At 33.9% G+C, this 26,149-nt stretch overlaps 1 protein-coding gene across 1 annotated transcript in view; it reads left to right on the top strand.

Moving 5' to 3' along the window:
- The window catches only part of EXOC6B (exocyst complex component 6B), a 715,292-nt gene that overhangs the window by 273,681 nt on the left and 415,462 nt on the right, over positions 1–26,149 (top strand). Inside the window, exons 7-8 of the mRNA XM_082851950.1 lie at positions 1,063–1,239; positions 22,608–22,676. Of these exons, the coding sequence (XP_082708076.1) occupies positions 1,063–1,239; positions 22,608–22,676 (246 nt within the window). The remainder of the gene's footprint in view (positions 1–1,062; positions 1,240–22,607; positions 22,677–26,149) is intronic.

Below are 26,149 nucleotides of genomic sequence, written 5' to 3'. Positions count from 1 at the left end.
GAAAGTTCCACTGTGAAATACTTTTGGAATGTGCTGGGTTAAACCATATTAAAGAAGTTTCCTTAAAATAGGACTTCTCCCAGTTTTTATTCTGTTAATGTGCATCGTATATCTACAAGAAGACTTGTATAACATGCAGTGTTTCCTGTTTATTTGACCACAGAACTCTTTTTTGGGGGGAAACATTTTCATCATGCTTTGAGGGACTGTTGGTATAGTGGGAAGATCACTGATATGGAATTTAGGAGATCACACTTTGGGCTTCTGATTTATCACTTACTAGCCTTGTAGCTTCAAACAAATCCTTTGTCTTCTAGCCTATTTCCTGAGTGGTGACTAAGGTCCCTTCCAGCTCTAATACTTTGGTTTAGCTTCTTTTGTTGAGTCTGTATAGTCACACTTTCCACCTCTTTGGATCTATGGAAACCACACCATCATTTGAGTCTGTTTTGTTAAGTTGAGGGAATTATACTTTTCTATAAAAGTTTAGAAAAAGAAATGCTTAAAACTCTGTTTTCCACAGACTAAGCTCATGAAATCCTGTTTAATTAGTTCAGATTACTCTATTAAGATATTTTATTATCCTGATTAAAATTTATTTGTCTCTTGTATCCACATATGTGTTTCTAAGAGTCCCCTAAGCTTAAAGGCTCCTGTCCCCCTTCTCCCAACCACAGTGGTTCTAGTATAGCACTTATCTTTCACGAGATAAATATTCAGTCATTTTTACTAATCTCTTGGCTACTTAGGTACAAATCAGTAGATTTCTTCTTTGTGATGACTTAGTGTTTGTATTTGAAAAGTCTCATGATAATATTGACTGATTATCTCTTTTTCTATGGAAACTGGGGAAACGAATAAAGATAGGTAGCTCCAGGGTTAAAAATCTATACATTAATATGTTTGGTTTTATTTCTGGCACTAAAACTTTATGTATTAAGGGATTTTGTTGTATTTTTTTAAGATACCTATTCAAAATTAGAAGTTCTTTGAATACTTAATTAAGTTCTGTTTCCTTTGTTTCTTTTTTTGTTTATTTGCATGTATGTGTTTCTATCCTAGGCCCAACAACAAAGAAACCTGGATAACATCATCTTGCAACAACCCAGAATAGGTAGCAAGAGAAAACCTAAGAAAGATGCATATACAATTTTTGATACAGAGATAGGAAGCACTAGCCCCAAGTCTGAACAGGATTCAGGAATTCTGGATGTTGAAGATGAGGAAGATGATGAAGAGGTAACTAACATTTGAACCGGGGAAGTGAACCTGTTGTTACGTTTCAATATGGTATGTTTGAGATGTGATGAAGAATTTATCCATGTAACATAGCTGTGTTATCTTCTGGATATTAAATATCATTTTAAATACAAATGTTCCCTGATTTAAGGAAACTGAAGATGTACTAAGATATCTTAGATTCTAATTCTTTAGACTTTAAATATACTCATCCATTTTTTTTTTTTTTTTTTAAGTTTCAGGGTTTGTTGATTGTATACTGACTGGGTACTACATTAAGGGAAGAGTAGAGTTTACCTGACTTAGAGAAAGAGATCTATTGATAGATGATCTCCACTGAAGCTGGAACAAAGTTACTTCAGACAAATAAAAGATGTTACTTTAAACAGTAGGAGTAAACAGAGATTTCTTAGGCTTGAGAAATGGTTCAGATTGAAATTGTAAAAAGGTTCCAGAAAGTTGAGAACACATTTCTGGAGGAAATAAATGTATGTGTAATTAAAGGGTATCTGGGAATTTTGTGATATATCCCTAACCTCTTAGTTCTATGACACTTTCAGGTAAAGAATAAGATTAAGTGGCTTAACTAGTACATTTTTTTATATCCTTCTTTGTTGTTGGAAATATGTTTAATGTGTTTTTAAAAATAAAACTACTATGACATTTGAGATTTCCAGTTAAAACATTTTTGAACTACTTATCATTTGCATAAACTGGATCAGTTTTTTGTGAGTATAGTGGTTAGGTGCATGAGCTTTGCAGACTTACAGACTGCATTCAGATATTGGTTTTGCCATTTTATTTTATTTTACTGTAAGAATTGTCATTAATGATCATATTATTTACATTATCAAATGCTCACTGACATGTGCAAGGAACCATTTACTCCTGTTCTCAGTAATCTGTTTTATCTTTAAGTATTTGTCTCCTTTTCATTGTTTCATTTCTCCAGATAAAACAGGGTTCAGTGTTTCTTCTCCATCATTGTTCTTTGTTATGTACTTACTAACCTTCTTACTCTCCTCTCCATGCCAAAATACAGCCCCAAACTTTTCACTGTCTAACTTTGTAATCTGAGGGTAATCTTGATCCCCTGAATATTTTTTAGCATTCTCTCTTGCCTGGAATGACTGGTATGGTTGGACATGGATCCACCCTGGAGATCAGATTGTCAGGGATTAGACCCATCACAGATGAAAAATTACAGTAATAGTACAATAAAACATCAGGATCAAGATAAATCCAGTTAACATTTTAAACTTACATTTTGGTTGCCCATTAAGGAAATGAAATTCTATCAGGCACTATGGCTTAAGGAAACAAGTTAAACATTGTGCCCCTGGATAATACACACCCCAAAGAGATGGTTATGTGATAAGATGAAAGCATGAAACGTACACAGTTCTCATATATTAGTGAGAACCTCCTGGATATGAGCCACTGTTTATCATTAGCTCACTGAAGATCCTGGGCAAGTCCTTTTTAATTTTTGTGCCATATTTCTTCATTGTTTTGTCTTCTGAGGTCCAAAGAGGATGAAGAAAGTACGACTAGTAAAACGTGTTGGGATCCCTCATAAAGGAAATATTGTAAGAATGTACTTGGAAGTTAACATTTTAAAATGGTTCTGTATCCCAAATCAAACAGAATTTGTATTAGAGATTTGCTGATTGAGCTCTTACAACAAGAATTCAGCACTTTGCTGTCATCTAATGGCATCCTATCTTAAAAAAAAAAATCCTACCTTATATTTATTTACTTCTCAGTTTGAATCTTCTTCAAGTGCACATTCTTAATCTCAAACCTCATGTAGAGAATTATTTATTTAGATGTCTCCAAACTGGTTTCTTGGCATAGTTCTTGCATGGTGTGAATAAATTCTTCAGATAAGGTCTTCCGTGACCCACTGTGACGTTCTGACCTTCATTCTTGTCATTCTTCAACAGACCTCATTGAGAGTAGCGTAAATAGTTTTTGAAATATTTTGACTTTTAAACTGTGCCACAGAATCTAGTAGTTCTTCATCTATTTGGAGATCGTTACATTCTTGTGAGAGTTTGATAAAAAATATGGAGCCTTTACCCAGTAAAATCTATGTATATTCTCTCACAAAAAGTTCTGCATGAAATTTCAGGGAATTTGTGAAACTCATGTTGCCCTTAGGACCTGAGTTAAGAGCCATGTTGTAGAGAAAGTGCTTCTTGAACTTAAATGTGCATAGGAATCACCTTGGAATCATCTTTAAATGCAGATTCTGATTCTGCAGGTTGGGGGGTGAATCTGAGAATCTACATTTTTAACAAGCTCCCAGGTAAGGATGGTGCTTCTGGACCCTGGGCACACTTTGAGTTGCAAGGCTATAGTGGACCACGAGGAAGCATTTTTAATACATAAAGCAAACAAACTCATGAATGTTTAGGTGTCCTATTGCTTTTTCATTAATATGTCCTAACATTTTTCCAGCAATGAATACAGTACTTGAAGAGAAAGTTATATTTTGTCTTCTAAAATCTGTTGCTTGTAATAGATTACCTGCATTATTTTTTATGAAATTTTATGATTCTGATTTAATATACTTAAGTTTAGGTATATTTTTCATTCTCTGAAGAACTTTTTGCCCTTTCCTGTGCTTTTAATAGAAGTGTACTTAATACATTCTTTGAGCCAAGTGACATTTGTACATTATTTAGTATGTTTTTAGTTTGATAATACTTAATAGTAGACCATAGAATGAGATGGGTAAGGAAAACCAAACACCTAGAAAATAGCTTTGCACATAGTAAACAGATAGTTAATATACTGTTAAACTGAAATAAAGTTTGTGCCAGAGATGGGAAAAACTTAATAGCCTGGGGAACTGAAGATGAAGTCATAGAAGTGAATTGTCATCTTGGATAAAAAACTGCCTACATGTTGAGCTGACTGACAGAGTCAGTCTCTTGATTGCTGAGAAGTGTTGCAGGAAAACTGTTCCCCTGTAAATTCTCTTCCTATTTGTATTTTATTTTTGTCTAAACTAATGAAAGGGTCGCCTTAGTTAAGGTAAGTTTTTTTTTAACTTGTCTTATATTAGAGTTGAACTATATAAACTACTGATATTTGACCGTTTTTCATCAACAACTTAATTCAATTGGTTTTCAGTGGAAATATGTATGATTTGGGGAATTTAAAAAAAATTATATAAGTTTCAAGTGTACAACATTATAATTTGAGATCTGTATATACTACAAAGTGATCATGCACCAAATGGTCACATCTGGCACCATACAATTGACCCCCTTAATGCCTTGCATCCCCCAGCCCCCTTCCCTTCTGTTAACCACCAATCTGTTCCCTGTAACTGTTTGTTTTTATTTATTTGTTTTGTTTTGTTTTAGATTCCACATATGAATGAAATCATACAGTATTTGTCTTTTTACTTCTGACTTATTTCACTTAGCATAATACCCTCAGTTCCATCCATATCATCCCAGATGGCAAGATTTCATTCTTTTTATATAGCTGCATAGTATCATTGTGGGTATATCTGTATCTCTAGATCTGTATCTATACCTTTATCTACACCTATATGCCACATCTTTTTTATCCATTCATCCATTGATGGGCACTTAGTTTTTTTCCCTGTCTTGGCTATTATAAATAATGTTCCAGTGAACATGGTGCATATATCTTTTTTTTTTAATTCCTCTACTTTTTTTTTTTTTTTAGCAAATTGTATTTTTTATTTATTTATTTTTGTCTGTGTTGGGTCTTCGTTTCTATGCGAGGGCTTTCTCTAGTTGCGGTGAGTGGGGTCCACTCTTCATCGCGGTACACGGGCACTGTCGCAGCCTCTCTTGTTGCGGAGCACAAGCTCCAGACGTGCAGGCTCGTAGTGTGGCTCACAGGCCTAGTTGCTCCGCGGCATGTGGGACCTGCCCAGACCAGGGCTCGAACCCATGTCCCCTCCATTGGCAGGCAGTCTCTCAACCACTGCACCACCAGAGAAGCCCCGTATATCTTTTTGAATTAGTGTTTTCATATTCTTTGTATATATACCCAGAAGTGGAATAGCTGGATAATGTGGTAGTTCTATTCTTAACTTTTTGAGGAATCTCTGTACTGTTTCCCATAGTGGCTACACCAATTTACAATCCCACCAACAGTATGTGAGGGTTCCCTTTTCTCCATATCCTCTCCAACACTTGTTATTTCTTAACTTTTTGTTAAAGCCATTCTAATAGGTGTGAGGTGGTTACACCTGTTATTATGGTTTTCATTTGCATTTCTCTAGTAATTAGTGATCTTGAACATCTTTTTATGTGCTTTTTGGCCATCTGTATGTCTTCTTTAGTAAATTGTCTATTCAGATCATTTCCCCATTTTTTAATAGGGCTGTTTGTTTTTTTGTTGTTGAGCTATATGAGTTCTCTGTGTAGTTTAGATATTAACCCCTTATTGGATATACGATTTGCAAGTATCTTCTCCCATTCAGTAGGTTGCCTTTTTGTTTTAATGATGATTTCCTTTGCTGTGCAGAAGCTTTTTAGTTTGATATGGTCCCATTTGTTTATTTTTGCTTTTGTTCCCTTTGCCTTTGGAGTCAGATCCAAAAACATCACTAAACAGAAGTCAGTGAGATTACCACCTATGTTTTCTTCCAGGAATTTTATGGTTTCAAGTCTTATATTCAAGTCTTTAAACCATTTTGAGCTAATTTTTGTTTATGGTATAAGATAATGGTTCAGTTTCATTCTTTTGTCTGTAGCTGTCCAATTTTCCCAATACCACTTATTGAAGAGACTGTCCTTTCTCCATTGTATGTTCTTTGCTCCTTCATCATAAATTAATTGTCCACATATGTGTGGATTTTTTTCTGGGCTCTTAATTATGCTCCATTGATCTGTGTGTCTGCTTTTGGGCCAGTACCATTCTGTTTTGATTACTGTATCTGTGTAGTATAGTTTGAAATTAGGATCATGGTATCTCTGGCTTTGTTGTTTTTCAAGATTGTTTGGGCTATTTGGGATCTTCTGTGATTCCGTACAAATTTTAGAATTATTTGTTCTAGTTCTGTAAAATATTCCACTGGAATTTTGATAGGGATTGCATTGAATCTGTAGATTGTTTTGGGTATCATGAACATTTTAACAATATTAACTCTTCTAATCCATGAGCTTGGAATGTTTTTTCACTTATTTGTGTCTTCTTTAATTTCTTTCATCAGTCTTAGAGTTTTCAGTGTATAGGCCTTTTACCTCCTTGGTTAAATTTATTCCTAGGTATTTTATTCTTTTTGATGTAATTGTAAATTGGATTGTTTTCTTAATTTCTCTTTCTGATATTTCAATACTATTGTACAAGAAATGTCATAGATTTCTGCATATTGATTTTGTATCCTGGAGCTTTGCTGAATTCATTGATTAGTTCTAATGTTTTTTTGGTGGAGTCTTTAGGGGTTTCTATATGTAGTATCATGTCATCTGCAAACAGTAACAGTCTTACTTCTTTTCTTTCTAATTTGGATGCCTTTTATTTCTTTTCCTTGCCTAATTGCTGTGGCTATGCCTTTGAATACTTTTTTGAGTATAAGTGGTGAGAGTGGGCATCGTTGTTTTATTTCTGATCTTAGAGGGAAAGCTTTCAGCTTTTCACTGTTGACTATGGTGTTAGCCATGGGTCTGTCATATATCACCTTTATTATGTTGAAGTATATTCCCTCTATACCCACTTTGAGAGTTTTTATCATAAATGACTCTTGAATTTTAAAAGCTTTTCTGCATTTACTGAGATAGTCATATGATTTTTATCCTTCATTTTGTTAATGTGGTATATCACATCAATTGATTTGTGGATGTTGAACTATCCTTGATCCCTGGAGTAAATCCCACTTGATTGTGGTGTATAATCCTTTCAATGTATTGTCGAATTCAGTTTGCTAATACGTTGTTGAGGTTTTTACTTCTATGTCCATAAGAGATATTGGCCTGTAGTTTTCTTTTTGGTGTTGCCCTTGTCTAGTTTTGGAATCAGGGTAATGCTGGCCTCCTAAAAAGTGTTTGGAAGCATTCCCTCCTGTTCATTTTATTTGGAGGAGTTTGAGAAGGATAGGTATTAAATCTTTTTTGAATATTTGGGATGATTCACCAGTGAAGCCATCAGGTCTAAGCCTTTTGTTTGCTGGGAGGTTTTTGATTACTGATTCAATCTCCTTACTAGTAATCAGTCAATTTAACATTTCTATTTTCTCATGATTTAATCTTGGTAGACTGTATGATTTTAGGAATTTATCTGTTTCTTCTAGGTTGTCCCGTTTGTTGGCATATTATTGTTCATAGTATTCTCTTATCATCCTTTGTATTTTTGTGGTATCAGTTTTAACTTCTCTTTCATTTCCGATTTTATTTGAGCCCTCTCACTTTTTTTCTTGCTTAGTCTAAAAGCTTGTCAATTTTGTTTATCTTGTTAAAGAACCATCTCTTAGTTTCATTGATCTTTTCTATTGTCTTTTTAGTCTCTATTTCATTTATTTCTGCACTGATCTTATTATTTTCTTCCTTCTACTAACTTTGGGCTTTGTTTGTTCTTCTTTTTTTAGTTCCTTAAAGTGTAAAGTTAGATTTCTCTTGTTTCTTGAAGTAGTCCTGTGTTGCTGTTGACTTTCTTCTAAGAACTACATTTGTTGCACCCCACAGATTTTAGTATGTAATATTTCTGTTTTCACTTGTCTCTACATATTTTTTGATTTTACTTTTGATTTCGTCAGTGACCCACTGGTTGTTCAGTAGCATGTTGTTTAATTTCCACATTTTTGTGGGGTTTTTTTTTTTTCAGTTTTCCTCTTGTAATTGATTTCTATTTTCATAGCTTTGTGGCCAGAAAAGATGCTTTATATAATTTTGGTCATCTTAAATTTATTGAGACTTGATTTGGCCTAACAAGTGATTTATCCTGGAGAATGTTCCATGTGCACTTGAGAAGAATGTGTATTCTGCTTCTTTTAGATGGAGTATTCTGTATAAATCTGTTAATTCCATCGGATCTAATATGTCATTTAAGGCTGATGTTTTCTTATTGGTTTTCTGTCTGGATGGTGTATCTATTGCTATAAGTGGGGTGTCAGTGTCCCCTACTATTATTGTATTGCTATTAATTTTCTCTTTAAGTTCGTTAGTATTTGCTTTATATATCTTGGTACTCCTGTGTTGGGTGCATACATATTTTAAGTGTTGTTTCCGTAGTGTAGTGGTTATCACATTTGCCTCGCACATATTTATAAACGTTATATCTTCTTGCTGTATTAACCCCCTTATTGTTATGTAGTGCTTCTCTTTGTTTTTTATTACAGTCTTTGTTTTAGACGCCATTTTGTCTCCTATGAGTATAGCTATACCAGCTTTCTTTTCACTTCCATTTGCATGGAATGTGTTTTTCCATCCCTTTACATCCAGTCTGTTTATGTCCTTACTTATGAAGTGAGTCTTTTGTAGGCAGCATATAGATGGGTCTTGTTTTTTAGTTTTTAATCCATTCAGCCACTCTGTCTTTTGATTGGAGAATTTAGTCCATTTATGTTTAAAGTAATTATTGATAGGTATGTACTTATTGCCATTCTGTGATTTGTTTTCTAGCTATTTTTATAGTTTCTCTGTTTCTTTTTCTCTCTTCCCTTGTGGTTTGTTGATTTTCTTTAGTGCTTTGTTTAGATTCCTTTCTCATGTTCATTTGTGTATTTACTATAAGTTTTTTCTTTGTAGTTATCAGGTTCACATGTATCATCCCATGTATATCAGGTTCACATGTGTCATTCCATGTATATAACAGTCTATTTTAAGTTGATAGCAACTTAAATTTGAGCGCATTCCACAATTCTACATTTTTTACTATCCCACTACATTTTATGTTTTTGATGTCACATTTAACATCTTTTTATTTTATGTTCCCTTAGCAAATTATTGTATTTTTAGCTAATTTTATTTCTTTTGTCTTTTAAACTTCATGGTAGCATTATAAGTGATTGATCTGCTACCTTCTTATTTACCTTTTCCTGTGAGATGTGAATTTTCTTATGTTTTCTCCTTATTAATTAGTGCCATTTTTTTTCAACTTAGGGAATTCCCTGTAACATTTCTTATAAGTCCACTTTAGTGGTGATAAACTTCTTTAGCTTTTGCTTATTTGGAAAACTCTTTATCTCTCCTTTAATTCTGAATGATAACCTTGCTGGGTAGAGAATTATTGGTTGGAAAATTTTTCCTTTCAGTAATTTGAATATGTCATGCCATTCACTTATGGCCTGCAAAGTTTCTTCTGAGAAATCTGCTGAAAGCCTTATGAGGTTTTCTTTCTATGTAATAAGTTGCTTTTCTCTCATTGCTGTTAAGATTCTCTCTTAGTCCTTACTTTTACCATTTTAATTATAATGTGTCTTGGTGTGGTTCTCTTTGGTTTTGCCTTACTTGGAACTCTTTTGGACCTGGATGTCTGTTTCCTTCCCCAGATTAGGGAAGTTTTCAGCTATTACTTTTTCAAATAATTTTTCTGACCCTTTCTCTTCTTTTTGCCTTCTGGGACTTCTATAATGTGAATGTTTTTCTGCTTGATGTTGTCTCAGAGGTCCCCCTTAGGTATATTCACTTAAAAATTTTTTTTTCTTTTTGCTGCTTTTTCTAGGTGATTTCCATGCTTTTCTTCCAGCTCATTGATTCATTCTTCTTCATCCAATCTGCTGTTGAACCCCTCAAGTGTATATTTCAGTTGAGTTATAACTGCTGTTTGGTACTTTCATATATTTTCTATCTTTTTGTTAAGGATATAACTGTGTTCATTCATTCCTCTCCTGAGTTTGGTGAGTATGTTTATAACCATTACTTTAAACTGTTAGTCAGGTTGATTGTTTATCTCCATTTCATTAAGGTCTTTTTCTGGGCATCTGTCTTACTTTTTGGTTTGGAATATGTTCCTTTGTCTCCTCATTTTGCCTGGCTCTCTGTGTTTGTCTATATGTTATTAGGTGAAACAGCTGTCTCTCTCAGTCTTAAAGGAGTGTTCTTGTGTAAGGTATGATCCTTGGGGCCTGGAAGCACAGTCTTCCCTGGCCACCAGAGCCAGGTGCTCAAGGGTTGTCCCTCATGTGGGCTGCACCTGCCCTCCAGCTGTGGTGGGACCTCAGCTACTTCATGGGGAGGATGGGGAGTGGTGCACTTGGCCAGCCTGGTTTTGATGTTGGAAATCTGTTTTGAATCTTTATGTCATACTGTGGTATATGCAGATGTTATTGCTTTTCTCTACATGTCTAGACAGAACTTAAAAAATATTTTTAGAAGTAGTGAACATTTTAGCTTGAGAATATATTAGATTTTTCTGAAATATTATTTTTGAAATATTGGAACACATAGTACAAAGAACCACTTAAGGTGATATATTATTTGTGAGAAAGGGGACAATAATACCTTCTAAGGGTAGGGTCGTTGTGAGGATTGACTGAAGTAATTTATATGATGCTTCTGTCATAGTGCTTGGCACATACAATGCTACCAGTATATAATAGTTACTATTATGGCATTCTGACTGTGTGCTTTTTTTGGAATAAAGGTGAAATATATCTTGATGTAGTTTTTGATGATGTATATTTACATGGAGTGGTGACTACAATCTACTGTAAACAAAAAATCTACTGAAATAAAGCAGTATTGAGTAAGAAATAGCTTGAAGAAGCAGGACCTATGATTTCTTCTTTGTTTCTAGGTTACTTCAGAGCTTCTGTATTCTTAGAACACTTCATTGGTGTCATATTTCTGGCACATATCTCTCTTAATTTGTTTACATACTATTAGTGACCGGTGGTCACTGTGTTATCCACAAAACTCTTAATAGAGTATGGATCAAATAAATGTTTGTTGAACAAATGATCCATGTCAGGTTTAACTCTTAAGATTTTGGTGTCTTTTTTGAAATATGTAATTAACATGATGGAAGTGCTAATTTAAATACAAATGTCATGTGTTTAATATAAAGCCTTCTGAGATGTCTTTTTGATTATGGTACTTTACTAATTTTGAGGTAACAAGTTGTATTTGTTTGCTAGAGCTGCCATACCAGAATACCACAGTTTGCATGGCTTAAACAACAGAAATTTGTTTTCTCATAGTTCTGGAGGGTGATACTCTCAAGATCAAATTGCCAGCAGGGTTGGTTTATCCTCAGGCCTTTCCTCTTGGCTTGCAAATGGCTACCTTCTTGCTGTGTCCTCACATGTCTTTTTCTCTGCTTGCATGCCCCAGGTGTGTCTTCCTCTTCTTATAGGGACATCAGTCCTATTGTATTAGGGTCCCACCCTTATGACTTTATGTTACTTTAATTACCTCCTTAAAGGCCCTATTTTCAAATGCAGTCACTATGGGGGTTAGGGCTTCAATATATGAATTTTGGGGGAGACACAATTCAGTCCATAACAAGGTGATTGTAAAAAAACACAAGATTTGTCTATAGAAAGTGTAAGTTCTGTCAGCTTTTGTGCTGTTGGAGGAAGTCCTATAATTTCTCTAAGCATCTCTTTTCTCACCTATAAAATAGTGACAATAATTAAGTAATGTCAAATTGCTTATGTAAAATTTTGGTTATGATATTTGATCCAAATTTCAAATTGTTTATTGCAGAACTTTCTATTGACGGGAAGGTAACAAAATGGGTTATTTCTCAACAAGTTAAAGTGAAATAAAAGATGCTGTTAGGACTTTAGAGTTTAAATTAGAGGTTGTATATTGGCAGCCCATGGGCCGGAAACAGCTTACAGAATGGTTGTTGGCTTGTACAGTGCTTAAAAGTTTTAAAATTAGTTTCAAACTTTTAAAAGTTAGTTGAATTCACATAAAAAAATCTATATTTCTGACCTAGTCTCTTTCTAAGCATGGTAGTAATATACTAGTCCTGAGCTTCAAGGTTGCTACAAAGGATATGGTTTTTCCACTAAGCCACAATCCCGGTTGTGTCTGCACATTGGATATTGCCATTTATTATCATATTTGTGCAGTTGTTGAGGGAAATATTACTTTTACTGAGTGTGTATTAAAAAATGGCAAAATGGAAGATACACTGGCAGGACCACATGTTTGGAAAGAAAAGATGAGAATGTACTCCATTGTAAAAATAAGTAGTAGTCCTAGATATTTCATATACAAAGTATGTCTGTTAAAAGAATACAGTTTAACATGCTGGCCTGCTTTGCTGGTTCCCTGTACCCACTGACCCCTGTCTCCTTTGAGTTTTCCATTTCTATTCTTTCTTTTTTTTTTTTTTTTTTTGCGGTATGTGGGCCTCTCACTGTTGTGGCCTCTCCCGTTGCGGAGCACAGGCTCTGGACGCGCAGGCTCAACAGCCATGGCTCACGGGCCCAGCCGCTCCGCGGCATGTGGGATCTTCCCGGACTGGGGCATGAAGCCGCGTCCCCTGCATCGGCAGGCGGACTCTCAACTACTGCGCCACCAGGGAAGCCCTCCATTTTGATTCTTGATGAAAGCTGGTCTGTTAAGGATAAATGTAGTCAAATGAAAAGTAGGTACCTGTATTTATAACCAAATGGCAATAAAGACAATTGAAAAAGTTGAATGAAAACATTATGACATGCTTAGATATTCTGTTTTGCTTTTCTTATTCCTATTTTTTGATCTTTTGGGTCTGTCCATTGGCAGAAATTTATTATGGCTCTCATTGATTTAAGATCTTTAAAATTTTTTCATTTTCTGATAGTATAAAGTTCTTGTTTTGAAATTATTTGCCTTAATTATAAAAGTCTACTTGCCTTTTCAGGTCTTCTGGAATTTCTCCTTTATGTGCTCATTGCTTATTCAACTACCACCTTCACTCTGTGCTAAGTTGCTAATAACCCCAACTAGGGAATGTACTCCCCCACCACTCCTTGTCTAAAATACCAAATTCTACTTTTCCCTGAGGACTAGGTCAATCTCACCTCTTCTGTAACATCCTCTTCTTACTTATTTATAAGAATTTTTAATTACAGTATAAGTGACATGTAACATATTAGTTTGGGGTGTACAATGTAATGATTTGATATTTCTGTGTATTGCAAAATGATCACCACAGTAAGTCTAGTTAATCTATCACCATACATAGTTGCAATTTTTTTTTTTTTTGGTGATCAGAACTTTTAAGATCTACTCTCTTAACAACTTTCAAGTATATAATACATTATTATTAACTATAGTTGCCATGCTGTATATTACATGCCATGACATTTATTTTATAATTGGAAATCTGTACCTTTTGACCCCTTTCACTCATCTTGCCCATCCCCAAGTCCCACCTCTAGAGTAATATCTTCTTTTAAAAAGCTTTTTTAAAAGAAATTTTAAATCTTTAGAAAACTTACCAGAGTGGTAAGATGAACATACATATACCTTCACTTAAATACTTATTAGATTTGGAGATTTTTCTCTCAAAAAATTGATTTTGAAAGTCAATTTTATTCTCCACCCTCTCCCACTGCCCCAGCTAAAGTTGAATCATTTGAAAGAAAGTGGCATATTTCATCCATCATATTTGAACTCTCAATACAGAAACTTCTAGTTTTCTGAGAATGATATCCTTCCACATAACCACAATACCATGGTCACACTCAGGAATTTTAATTTTGATACAATACTACCACTTAATATGTCACTTGTATACAAATATCCCCATAATGTCCTTTACAGCAGTTTTTTTTCTTTTATTTTTTCCTGCAACCACATCTAGACAAGTATTACACATTGCATTTAATTTTTATGTCTATTTATTCTCCTTTAATATCCCTTTATTTAGGCATATCTGGTGCGTCCTCATGATTAGATTCAGGTTAATCATTTTTGACAGGAATATAACAAAAGTAGTATTATGTTCTTTTCAGTGCATCATATCAGGATGTACACAATTGGTTAAGGTGGTGTCTACCAGATTTCTCCACTGTAAAGGTGCCTTTCCTCCTTTGTAATTAATAAGTGATCTATAGAGTGATACTTTTAGATCATGCAGCTATCCTGTTCCCTGTTTTTCACCTGTTGGTTTAGAATTCATTGATATTTTTTTCCTGAATCATGTGTTACTGTGGTGATTATAAAAATAGTGATTTTTCTATCATTATCATTTCATTCACATTGATTAGTTGACATTATTCTTTAAAGAACTTTACTTTTCTCCCTTTCTTTTTTTTTTGTGTCATTGTTGTCACATATATTCTTCTTTATATACAAGGGTTATAGTCCGTTCTTGTCTTTCATTTTGATTCTCCAGTTGTTCCAAATTTGGCTAGTGGGAGTCTCATCCATTGTCTTCATCAGTTTTTGAGCACTTCCTTTTTTTTCTGGCACAGGATATTCCTGGTCTACTCCAGGTTTTGCCCCAGCCCCCAGTATTAGCTATTTTGTCAAAGAGTTCTTGTTCCTTTTACTGGATAGTGATATTTAGAAACTGAGATGTGGGCATTAGGTATGCTCCTTTTGTCGACAGAGTTAAGAAATACACATGCTATACCAACATAGGCATTTTTATAAATTGTGAGTTAAACCTGATGCTTCTAATTTAAACCTGATATCATAGTTCTTCCTCTTCTTCTATTCCATATTTGTATCTCTGAGAATCCTGGTTCCCAGAGTATTAATATATTTACTCATTTGCCTAATCATATAACACAAAATAGTTTCAGAATTTCTATGCATGTGTCACTAAAAGCAGTAAACTTATTAAGTTCAAGATTTCTTTGCAGTTCTTCTCATCTTACAATACAGTGGAGCTATATAGTTCAGAGTATTTTGTTCAGATGTTTCTTGGCTATTTTATTTTCTCGTGTGTGATTGTTACCAAAGTTATATATTCTTAGGTTCATTTGTTTCTTTTGTGTTATTTTTGGGGTTCCCCATCCTTATTAATTTAATTTTTTTGACTATGTAAAATATGAACATGGTTCAAAAGGCAGAATTATGTAAGAAGATATGTTCAGTGAAATCCCATTTTCCTCTTTATCGCTCCCTTCCTGATCCTACCCACCCTTTGTAAATAATCAGTATTTTGAGTTTGTGTGTGTTTGTGGTGTGTGTACTTACCCTTTCTCATACCTTACACAACGTTAATAGCATCATACATATATATTTTTTGTACTTTGTTTTTTCACTTGAAAATATATCCTGAAAATAGTAATTTTCATATCACTTCATAGAAATCATTCTCATTCTATTTTTATTGCCAAATTGTACTCTATTATTTGAATGAACCATAGTTTATTCAGCCAATTTCTTATAGGTAGGCATTTAATGATTTCCAATCTTTTCCTATGAAAGTGTAGTGTCTCTACTACATAGCTATTTGAATTAGCTTAACAAAATACCGACAAAATCAAGTACTGGCTGGGTGCTGAACAAATTAAATATTGCTGTGAAAATGCAAAATGGTACAGTCAGTTTGGAAAACAGCCTGTTAGTGTATTATAAAGGTGAACATACACTTACCATATGACCCCAGCAGTCTCACTCCTAGGAATTTACCCATTATATTCACACAATAACCTCTACCTGAATGTTTGTAGCAACTTTATTCATACATTGCCAGAAAGTAGAAGCAACCCAAGTATCCTCCAATGAGTGAAGGGATAAATGAACGGTGGTATATCCATAATTAGAGTATCACTCTGAAATAAAAAGAAGTGAACTATAGATACATGAAACAACATAAATGAATCTCAAATGCATTAGGCTAAAGGAAAGAAGTAAGATTCAAATGCTACATATGGTATGAGTCTATTTATATGACATTCTTGGAAAGGCAAAACTCTAGGGACATAAAATGGATCAGTGTTTGTCAAGGGCTGAGCATTAGGGAACAATTTGACTACAAAGGGGCATGAGGGAAATTTTGGGGGTGGTGGAACCCTTTTTTAAAATCTAGATTGTGATAGTGATTACAGGACTATATGGATTTTTTTAGAACATACAGAGTTGTTCACTAGAAAGGATGGATTTTACTGTATGTAAAACACCTTAAAACTTAAAAAAAGTTTCATAATAAACCCCAAAACCTGAGAATTGTTTTCCATATAGTTGGAGATGTTTCTTCAGGGTAGGTTTCTAGATTGTTGATTCAAGGGGTAAATGCATATGTAGTTTTGTTAGATAATGTCAAATTGTGCTCCATAGAGGTTGTAACATTTTCTATACCTCCACCCTACCAGCAATGTATGAGGTGCCTATTTTCTTATAGCTTCCTTGAGACCATTTTGTTAAGTTACTGAATTTTTCCAGTTGCATAAATGAGAAATGGTATAGTTTGAGTTTGCATTCCTTTTACTGTGGGTGAAATGTAGTATCCGATAAGTTTGAGGGCTATTTGTATCTTTTTTCCCCAAAAAACTATCTGCTCTTTTTTTTTGCCCATTTTTTTCTAATGATTTTGGGTTTTTTCCCTTCAATTTGTATGATTTCCTTATATATTAGGGATATTAGTTCTTTATCTATAATATTATACTATTTTCTTCTACCTACTTTTGATCACCTTAACTTTTCCTTCTCTTAGAACTTTTTATATTTAATACCATATTCATGCTAAATTTCCTTTTTGCCTAATAGTTTAGAGTTTCTTAGCATATAGTAGACCATTGTTAAATAAAGACCAGTTGAATTTTTATTTCCTAAGCATTCAGGTTCAAGCAGAGAATTCTTGAGGGACCCTCATTTAATTTTGGCCACAAGGTTTTTTGCAATGTCTCAGTAAGGAGAAATGCCGATATTTTTCCTGATTTCTTCTGTTTAGTGCAAGTACTTGAGTAAATTAAGTGGTAATCTACTGAGGGATTTCTCAGGAAGAATTCTAATAATTTGTGAGAAGGTCAATAGAAAAATACTGTACTTTTTAGGATAGGGCTCTGGTCAGGGTATTCTTATATGTTTAAAAGCTTAGAAAATTTTTTATACTTTAGCCAATGCTAGTCACTTAGAATCCTGTGCCTTCTAGTTTGTGTGTCTGTGGTGTTTAGTCCAGCTTTATTAAAGCTTATGTCCAAATGAATTCTACCCTTCTTTTCTCTGAAATTTGGAAGTCAAGTAGTTCAGAAAAGTACACTGGTAAAAAATGTTTGACGGGTATTTCCTGGCTTCCAAACATAATATGGGCAGTCAAATTTGATCCTCTGAATTCAGAGGCAATGCCCCTTTAGCTAATCATTTGTTGTTTTCTCCTTTTAGAAAAATGCCTGGTGTATTTTAATGACCTGAGATCCAACTAATTTTCAGAGATAGGCACCAAGTCCCTAGATTCATTTACCAATACCAAGAAACCAAAATACCAAAATACTGTTTTAAGTGGTAATCAAAAGTATTTTCAAGATGGAGAATGATTCAAATAATTAGTGAGAAGCATATCTAAATTCCTTGCGAACTTCTATCATACTCTTTTTGGAAGATCCACCTACTTTAAAAGGGTTCGTAAGAGAAAAATAAATGGCCTCTGTGTGTCTGTGTGTGTGTGTGTGTTTGTGTGTCAGTATCTCCTCGGACAGCTGTGTGAACAACAGAACTAGAGCACCCTAATGCATTTCTGTTTTCATGTACTGTCTTTATCAGCAGCCTAGGTAAATCTCTCTTAGTACATTTGCTACTCTTCTTGAGTGGAAGGAGACACGTGATGGTTTCTTGTACTCTATTCCCCTTTTCTAATGATGTGCTTACCGAGTAGTAAAGCAGGTAGATTTACCAGGTTGTTAGTGAGCCTTTAAAGGTAGTGGAAAGAACTAACTTCTAACTCCTTTTTTTTGGAAAATAAATATTAAATGAGTGTATCTGTTAAAACTTGAATGTCATTATTTTAAAATCAAAATCTCCTTTTTTAAAAAAATTAACATTTTCCTTATCATATATGAGACGAACTTACCCACTAACCTTTCCATTTTCAGAAACTTCCTTTGACTTGAACTAAGATGTATTAGAAAAGAAGAAAAACATATAAAAATCAGATCCTGATGTTTTGCAAGAATTTTCATAATCAGAAATACTCATGTTTCTTTTCTTCTTGACATCTAATATTCCCGTTTTTCCTCTGAATCTTTATATCTTCTCTAATGTATATTGTGTACAGAGGTTCAAAAGACTATTTTTTTCAGGGTGCTTTTCATTAGTTCTATTTATAAATTTACTTTTCTTACTTTGCAGCATCCTCTGTCCGGACTCTTTTTGCCATCTATTTAGTGGCATCATGTGATAGCTGGTGTATTGACGGATGTAATGCTATTTAACAGCAAATAGTCTATAGACAATAATTAGGGAGTATTTCTTTGACTGAAGCTGTTAATATTTATCATAGAAATATAAGGTTGAAACAGACAGATTAGCCATACATATTGGTATCTAACAGTACACAATCTCTAGTGGGTATGTGAATGTTTAATTGTCGAACGTAGTTGTTGCCTCCATGACATCTGCCTATGGATGTTGTAGGACAGTCACCTGTAAATTCTTTTAACAGGTTATTGTTATCTGTTATTTTTAAATATATCAAAGTTCTTTTAATTTATATAATATTGTAATGCACTCTCAGGCATAGATTTCTTAGGTACATAATCTAAAATTTTACCTACTATTTGCTCCTCCCTGAAAATAAAGAGGTTTGAGCTGGCAGAAGGCGCTCCATTCAGAAACCATATAGGGAATTAGGCAGCTGCTGTCCTTGGTGATGAAATCATTTCATGTGAATTCTTAAGGAAAACAACTAGTTAAAAAAGCAGGATAATCTTAAGTATATTGTTTGTGGCTACTGTTGGTATGAAGATAGATCTATCTGAACTAGAAAAATACAGACTCCAGTATCTTAATGTCTTGAGTTCCTGACTGCCATGCAGAGGAAATGTTTAACTATTTTAATCATGTTTCTGTATCTCAGAAAGAAAGCCCTTATGAGAGGAAATGACAATGTCCTACCACAAAGTTATCTCTTATCAGTTATAGTCTCAGTCGATAATGATTTGTCAAACTTGGACATGTGTAAAATGCAAGGGCTGTGTTATTTACTTTGGAAAGGAAAAATTAGATGAAGCTGATAAAGACGGAGTCATGGCTTTTGTTAGGAGACAGAAACCATTAGAGGCAGTCATTGTTAGCTTAGGAAAGTGTCCTTGGACCCCTCCCTCTGCCCCAGCTGAAAGCTAAACCTGCTTGGATCATTCTTTGCAACCTGAGGGGAGGCAGGGGCAATGGGGAAGAAGAATGAAGACAGCTCTGACAGAGATTTAGCATTTTTTAAATAGGGAGCAAAATGTGGACCTTGAAATAGACTATTTATGTGAGTTAGGAAACATTGCCTTTTGTTCTAGTACTCCTTCCCCACTCCCATTTATTTAGGTTTTTGAAAGTTCATTTCTTATCCTTTCAAACGTGTAGCATTCCTTCACGTACAGTGTATGTTGCTCTCCTCCTTCCACCTTTCTGAAGATGTAAGTGATTCTTTTTCATTAGTGGAAGCAGAGAAAACACATCTAGCTCAAAGCAACATGAGTCAGTGCATGCTTTACATACCTTTCTTCTCACAGCACTCTTCTGGGTTCCTCACAGTGTTCCTAGTGTTCCTCACAGAAGGGAGCATGGAGGAAAAATGATTTCTAAACAGTAGGCTATTTGGAGGGTGGAAATAAAGTTTGCCCCATTCTTCTTGTCTAGATTTCTGTGTACCACTTTCAAAGCAGGAAAGCATGTGCTTAGGAGGAGTTAACTGGATTATGATTTCAGAGGCTAAGAAATAGCAGAGCCAGTACTTCCAGGTCAGAGTACTTTAAACACTTTGAAGCTGAATATGATGATGTCAAGACAGCCTCATAGAAAATAGGTTTGATAAATATTTGGTGGAGATGACAGGAAAAGCCTTTGTCTCCTCTCTAATTATATTTATTTTTTATTTGGCCCAGATAAACCAGTCTTCTCAGAACATTAGTAAAGGGCCCCATTAGGTTATTTGTCACAGATTTCTGGGGAAACTGTCCCCTAATGTGGATGTTCATTCTGTAAGGATGGGTCTGACTTGTGAAAGGACCAAGGCTCTGTCTGAGCAATGGTTAGAAGCAGTTTCCTTTTGAATGAAACCATGGCTCTGAGTTCAAAGCAAAACAAAATAAATAAACTGCATGAAGAAGAGCATATAAACAAAGTTGTGATGAAATTTGTTTAAAATTAGGTAAAGTTTTCTTAAACTTTTTTAAAGTATATATTTCTAAAAAATAACTTTATAATTGTTAATTCTAAATAAAGGGAAAAAGTTTCATTTTCTATACAGATCAAAAAAAATTTTTTTATGCATTTCTTTCTTGTCTTTTTTTATATGCACATGTAATTTTTAGGTAATTTAAATACTATTGTAGATATAATTTAATGGAAATTTTCTATTGTTTCTTCTTTTGAGATTGTTTTCCACTTAGCTCTAGTTTCCACTAGTAGGCTCTGGTTTTCTGGAAAAATACAATAACTTTCCTTGAAATCTCCACTTCATAGAGGAGCGACTGTAAAGGTGCTTTAATATTGTGGTCATTTCAAATAAGAATGCCTGAAATGATCACCTGCTGCCTCTTTTTGTGTTAAGATGAAAATGAGTATCCATTGTACTCTTAAAGTTAGAAATTTTACATGCTTTTTAGTCGTACTTTTCTTTACCTACATGGTGCCCATCTGTCCATAAAATGTTTTTCTCAGTAATTTGGCAATGCTCACTAACTGTTTCTTTCTCTTTTTTCTTTTTGGCCGCACCACACGGCATGTGGGATCTTAGTTCCCCGACCAGGGATCGAACCCACGCCCCCTCCATTGGAAGCGCGGTGTCTTAAGCACTGGACCACCAGGGAAGTCCAATGCTTACTAACTTTTCTAAATGCCTTTTTTTTTTTTTTTAAAGGGAAACTACGCTTTGGCCATGGTGTAGGATCTTAAGCACCTTATCATCTTTGGATTCACAAAAAGTTTGTTTTGAGTGCTTACAGAGTGTACACTGTATAGAGTGAGGTTCCCAAACATAGAGATTTAATCTCTACTCTCATGGATGCAAAGCAAATGAACAGAATAGTCAATAAACTTGAACCAATATATAGAGAGATGCGATGGTTTTGGAGGGAAAAGAAAGTAGGTATTGTACTGTTGAATTGCAGAATGAGTAGATTTCATTAGGAACAGCATCTTGATGAAGAATCTGTTACCTAAAGAAGATATGAGGCTTACTTTATGAAGTAAAGGAAACTGACCTTGTAATCATGAATCAGCCCAACCCAATTTAGATGTGCCTGCTGCCTATATTCTGATGAATGATACAGTTACTAGTGTTACAGTAAAAACTTTAGCTAGGTCTTTATTTTGACTACTGTATTTCTTTATGTAATTTTGTCCTTTTTGTTTTATTTTGTTTAATATTTGCTTTCAGTGTTTCCTTTTATTCTTGTTAAATTTCTATGGGTCAACTGGATAGTTTGATAGTTTTTTTTTTTTCAGATGAGGAAATTGAGGTCAAAGTAAAGTGTGACTTATTCATCGTCACGATTGTAACAAATCAATTTTAGCACTGTGACTATACTGCAGTTCTTACCTGATGTTTTTTGTTTTACTTTCTCTTTTGATGTCTAGGATTAATCTGTATGCATTGTTCATATTACAATTTTTTGATATTACTCTAGGTTTGGTTTTCCATTCATTATCTTACTTTTAAAAATATAGGGACTTCCCTGGTGGCGCAGTGGTTAAGACTCCGAGCTCCCAATGCAGGGGGCCCGGGTTCGATCCCTGGCCAGGGAACTAGATCCCACATGTGTACTGCAACTAAGGAGCCAGCGAGCCATAACTAAGGAGTCTGCAAACCACAACTAAGGAGCCCACCGGCTGCAACTAAGACCTGGCACAACTAACTAATTAAAATTAAAAAAAAAAACATCTCCCCCTCTTCCTGGCATATTTCTGTATTTTGATTGCATGCTGACTTAAATATTCACTGATTCTTATGCCCTTCAGAAGTTGCCTGGCAGGCCATTCAAGTGGCAAGTTTTGTTTTTGACCACTGAAACTTAGTTTTTTTATGTAGGGTACCATGTATCTAAGAAGACAAAGTCAAGTTAGCAAAGTCACATTTCCACCTTTTTCTTTTCCTTCTTTTTCCTGCAGCCTCCAAATTGTCTCTAAAAGCAGATGCAGGACCAGTTACACCTGTTTCTGTTCTGTGTCCCAACCTTGGTGATATCCTCATTGCTTATTAATGCCATGGCTGAAATGCCAAAACTAGGTGTCTGGAAGCATACTTTTTTTTTTTTAGCACTTGAGTATTAAAAATGAGTACAGTTGCTCTTAATAGCCTTGTTTGAATATTTTATGACAATCTTGGTTGTTTTGCAGGTACCTGGGGCCCAAGATTTGGTTGATTTCTCTCCTGTTTATCGATGTCTACACATATATTCTGTCCTGGTGAGTCTTTATCTGGCTCTGCCTAATAAAAATTTATATTGAATTCAAAACTCTGCATTCTCATATTTGATAGTTTTTCTGTTTAGTATTAAGAATAAGGAATAAGAAACTGTTACTTAAGGAGTATCAATTATTAAAAAAATAATTCTTTTCTTCTTGAATCTTTTATTTGTGTTTGCCATGTGATACGCTATAGCTAGTAATGTTAATTTCTATCAGTCATCAATAGATTATTAGATTATACCTAGAAATAGTGACACACAAGTTCAGATTTCTATTCTTAATTTAATAATGTAGTTATTTATACAATAGCCTATCTTTACATATTAAAATAATATTTGTAAAAACTGTTTGCTTTATCATTCCTGATAATTCTTCCTTTGTCGTATAACACATATGGGAAGAGGAACCTCTCTGGGGAGAAATATTATGGGTATTAATGGGATTCTAAGAAAGGCGCTTTCTCCTTCTTGGTAGTACACCTACATGCAGACACACAGATACATACGGTCAATAAAGAAATTAAACTATGAAGCTAAAGTATCATCAAAGACAAATTGATGAGAGAAGTCCATTATCGATATATTTTATAGCAAAGTTCAGTGAAACTTCTATCATGTTGTTTTTAGTATATTTGAATATGTCTTATTGCCCAGTGTGTTATCCATTTTCTTTCCTCATATATTTACCATAGTGTCACTTAGTCATTACTGCAGATGGTTTGGGTGGACATTATGGCCTGAAGTATTTTTGGTGATCTCCAGTAGTTTGAGCAAAGAACTGATAGTTTCTTCTCCTCTCCTCTCCTTCCTCCTTCCATTTCTCCTTGCTCTCTGCTTCCCTCTTTCCCTCTCCCTCTTGTATCACTCTCTATTTCTTCTCTCCATTTATCATTCTTGCTATATATAGATGAAGCAAGATATAGATAAAATTGTATAAAGGCATCTAAAATAAGTCACAGTTTCTTTTCAATATCACGTACAGAGAGTTAAATAAATTATAAACATCTTGGTTTGTGACACGCTCTTTTCATCATTTCATACAAGGCCCCTGTTGTATTTTATTTTATCATGTTTTTTCCATTCATCCCATGTCCATAAGCCCATTTGTCTCTCATCCCCAAGTATACTAACGCTAATATGTTTAATATATGATCATGGTTGTGTTTGTGTCCTTGAAAAATATATAGTGACTTGTATATGTATTTGTTTTTAACTTATTCAGATAGTATTGTCTTATGGACCTAGTTCTATTTCTTATATCTTTTGCTTAGCGCTATTTTAATATCTGTCCTCCTTATAGTCTGTATATCTAGTTCATTGCCTCCCACTTAAACGTGATAGTTAATTGATGGTTTGTATTTGCTGTATTTAATTATCTATTACTTTAGTGATAACACTTAAATTGCCTATAATATTCTGCTGTAACAAATAGTACCCTCTTATGGACTGGTGTGTAAGTTTCTATGTTTTTTATACCTAGGCATGAAATCCTTGGGTTATAAGGTATATGTATCAATATAATATTTAATCTCACCAATTTCTAATTTCTGCTTACCTGATGGATATTGATATCATTTTAATTTGCATTTCTCTGATGGCTGGTAACATTATGCTTCTCTCTATAGACTTACTAATCATTTAAGATTTTTCTTCTCTGAACGGCCTACTTTTGGTCTTTGTTCAGTTTTTTTAATTGGATTTCTTGTTTTTGTCTTTTCTGTTTGCCGGAAAGAGACATTTCAGAAATTCTTCCAATATTGTAGATATTAACAGTTTAAAATATTACAGATATCTTTTTTCCAGTTTGCCACCAGATTCTAAACTATGTCTGTGTTATCTTTTGTGAAACAGAACTCTTTGATTTTAATATAATCAAGTCAATCAGTATTAACCTTATAATCTGTACTTTTTGATTCTTGTTTTTAAAAAATCCCTCTCTCTTTCAAGGTCATAGAGCATTCCTCTTCCATTACCTTTAACATTTTATCATTCACATTTTGATTTTGATCCATCTTGTTTTCACTGCTGTATGTATAGGTATGAGGTAGGGGTCCAACTCAATTGTTTTCTATGTGAGGAATTCAGTTTTATTAATCCCATCTATTACATAATCTGTACATCACTCAGTAATTCCTGGTAGTACACCTGGCATACACTAAATATTCATATTTATGTGAATCTGTTTCTCAGCTCTATAGTTTGTTATATTTGGTTTTGTAATATATCTACATATATAGTAAAAGAAGTACCTTCTAATTTTTCCTCTTTTAAATTGCTTTCACTATTTATAGAACTTTATTTTTCCATATATATTTTATAGTCAGTTTGACTTTATAAGAAAAAATTTCTTAGAATATTTGTTTGAATCAATTGAATTTATAGATAAGATTTGGGAAGAAGTGACCACTTTATAATGGTAAGTTATCCCATTTGTGGAAGAATAAGATCTACTTTAAAGTTATTTAATTAAGATGTGTTTCTATGTTAATAGCCTTGGGCATTTTTTTTTAAGTTAACAAGAAAATGCTTATAGTTTTTGTTGCTATTTTCTACTTTATTTTCTAATATTATTGCTGATATTGAGAAACACTATTGATTTTTGTAAGTTAACCTACATCTGACAACCTGCTCAACTCTTTTGCTAGTTATTGTAGTTTGTTTTTTTGGTTTATGATAGGTTTTCTGTGTAGTTGATCATAACATATGCAGATATTGACTTTGTTTCTTTTCTTCCTAGCCATATATCTCTTTGTTCTTATTGTGCTGTTGTATTGACCAGGATCATCATTACTTTGTTGTCTAGTAAAGTGATAGTGGACATCCTTCTCTGTTTTCTAATTTCAAAGAGAAAGTATCTAAAGTTTCTCCATTAACTTGATGTTTGCAATAGGATTTTGGTAAATATTCTTTAGTTATTCCTGGACTTCTTATAATTTTTTATAAAACCATAAATGAGTACTGAATTTTATTGATTTTGTTTTCCAGATATACTGATATAATGCTATGGTTTTTATCCTTTAATTCATGAAGGTGATGGATTTCATTGATAGATATTTCTGATATTAAGCAATCCTTGCATTCCTTAGATAAATCCAACTTGATGAGGATGTATTACTGCCTTTTTTTTAACACCCTGTGGAATTCAACTGCTTTTTGTTTATTTATTTTATTTTTAATCTTTTTTGTGTTTCTGTTTATAGCCATAGTTTTCTTTTCTTTTCTTCTCTTTTTTTTTTGCATTGTCTTTATGTGGTTTGTAAGTCAGTGTTATTTTAACCTCATTAGAATTGTTGAACATTCTTTCCTTTTTTCTATTTTATAAAATGATTTGTATAAGATAGAAGTTATCTATTTATTGAAAGTTGAATAGAAATCACATATGCAGTAATACACATTTTTCCTTTGCCACGTACTTCCCTCTCCTTTCTCCCTTGTTATCTTTTTTTTTTTTTTTAACATCTTTATTGGAGT

This window comes from Leucopleurus acutus (genome assembly GCF_964270905.1).
Source record: "Leucopleurus acutus genome assembly, chromosome: 12".
Classification (NCBI taxonomy): Eukaryota; Metazoa; Chordata; class Mammalia; order Artiodactyla; family Delphinidae; genus Leucopleurus; species Leucopleurus acutus.
The sequence above is the reverse complement of the archived record's forward strand: the minus strand, read 5'-3'. Positions and strand labels throughout refer to the sequence as shown.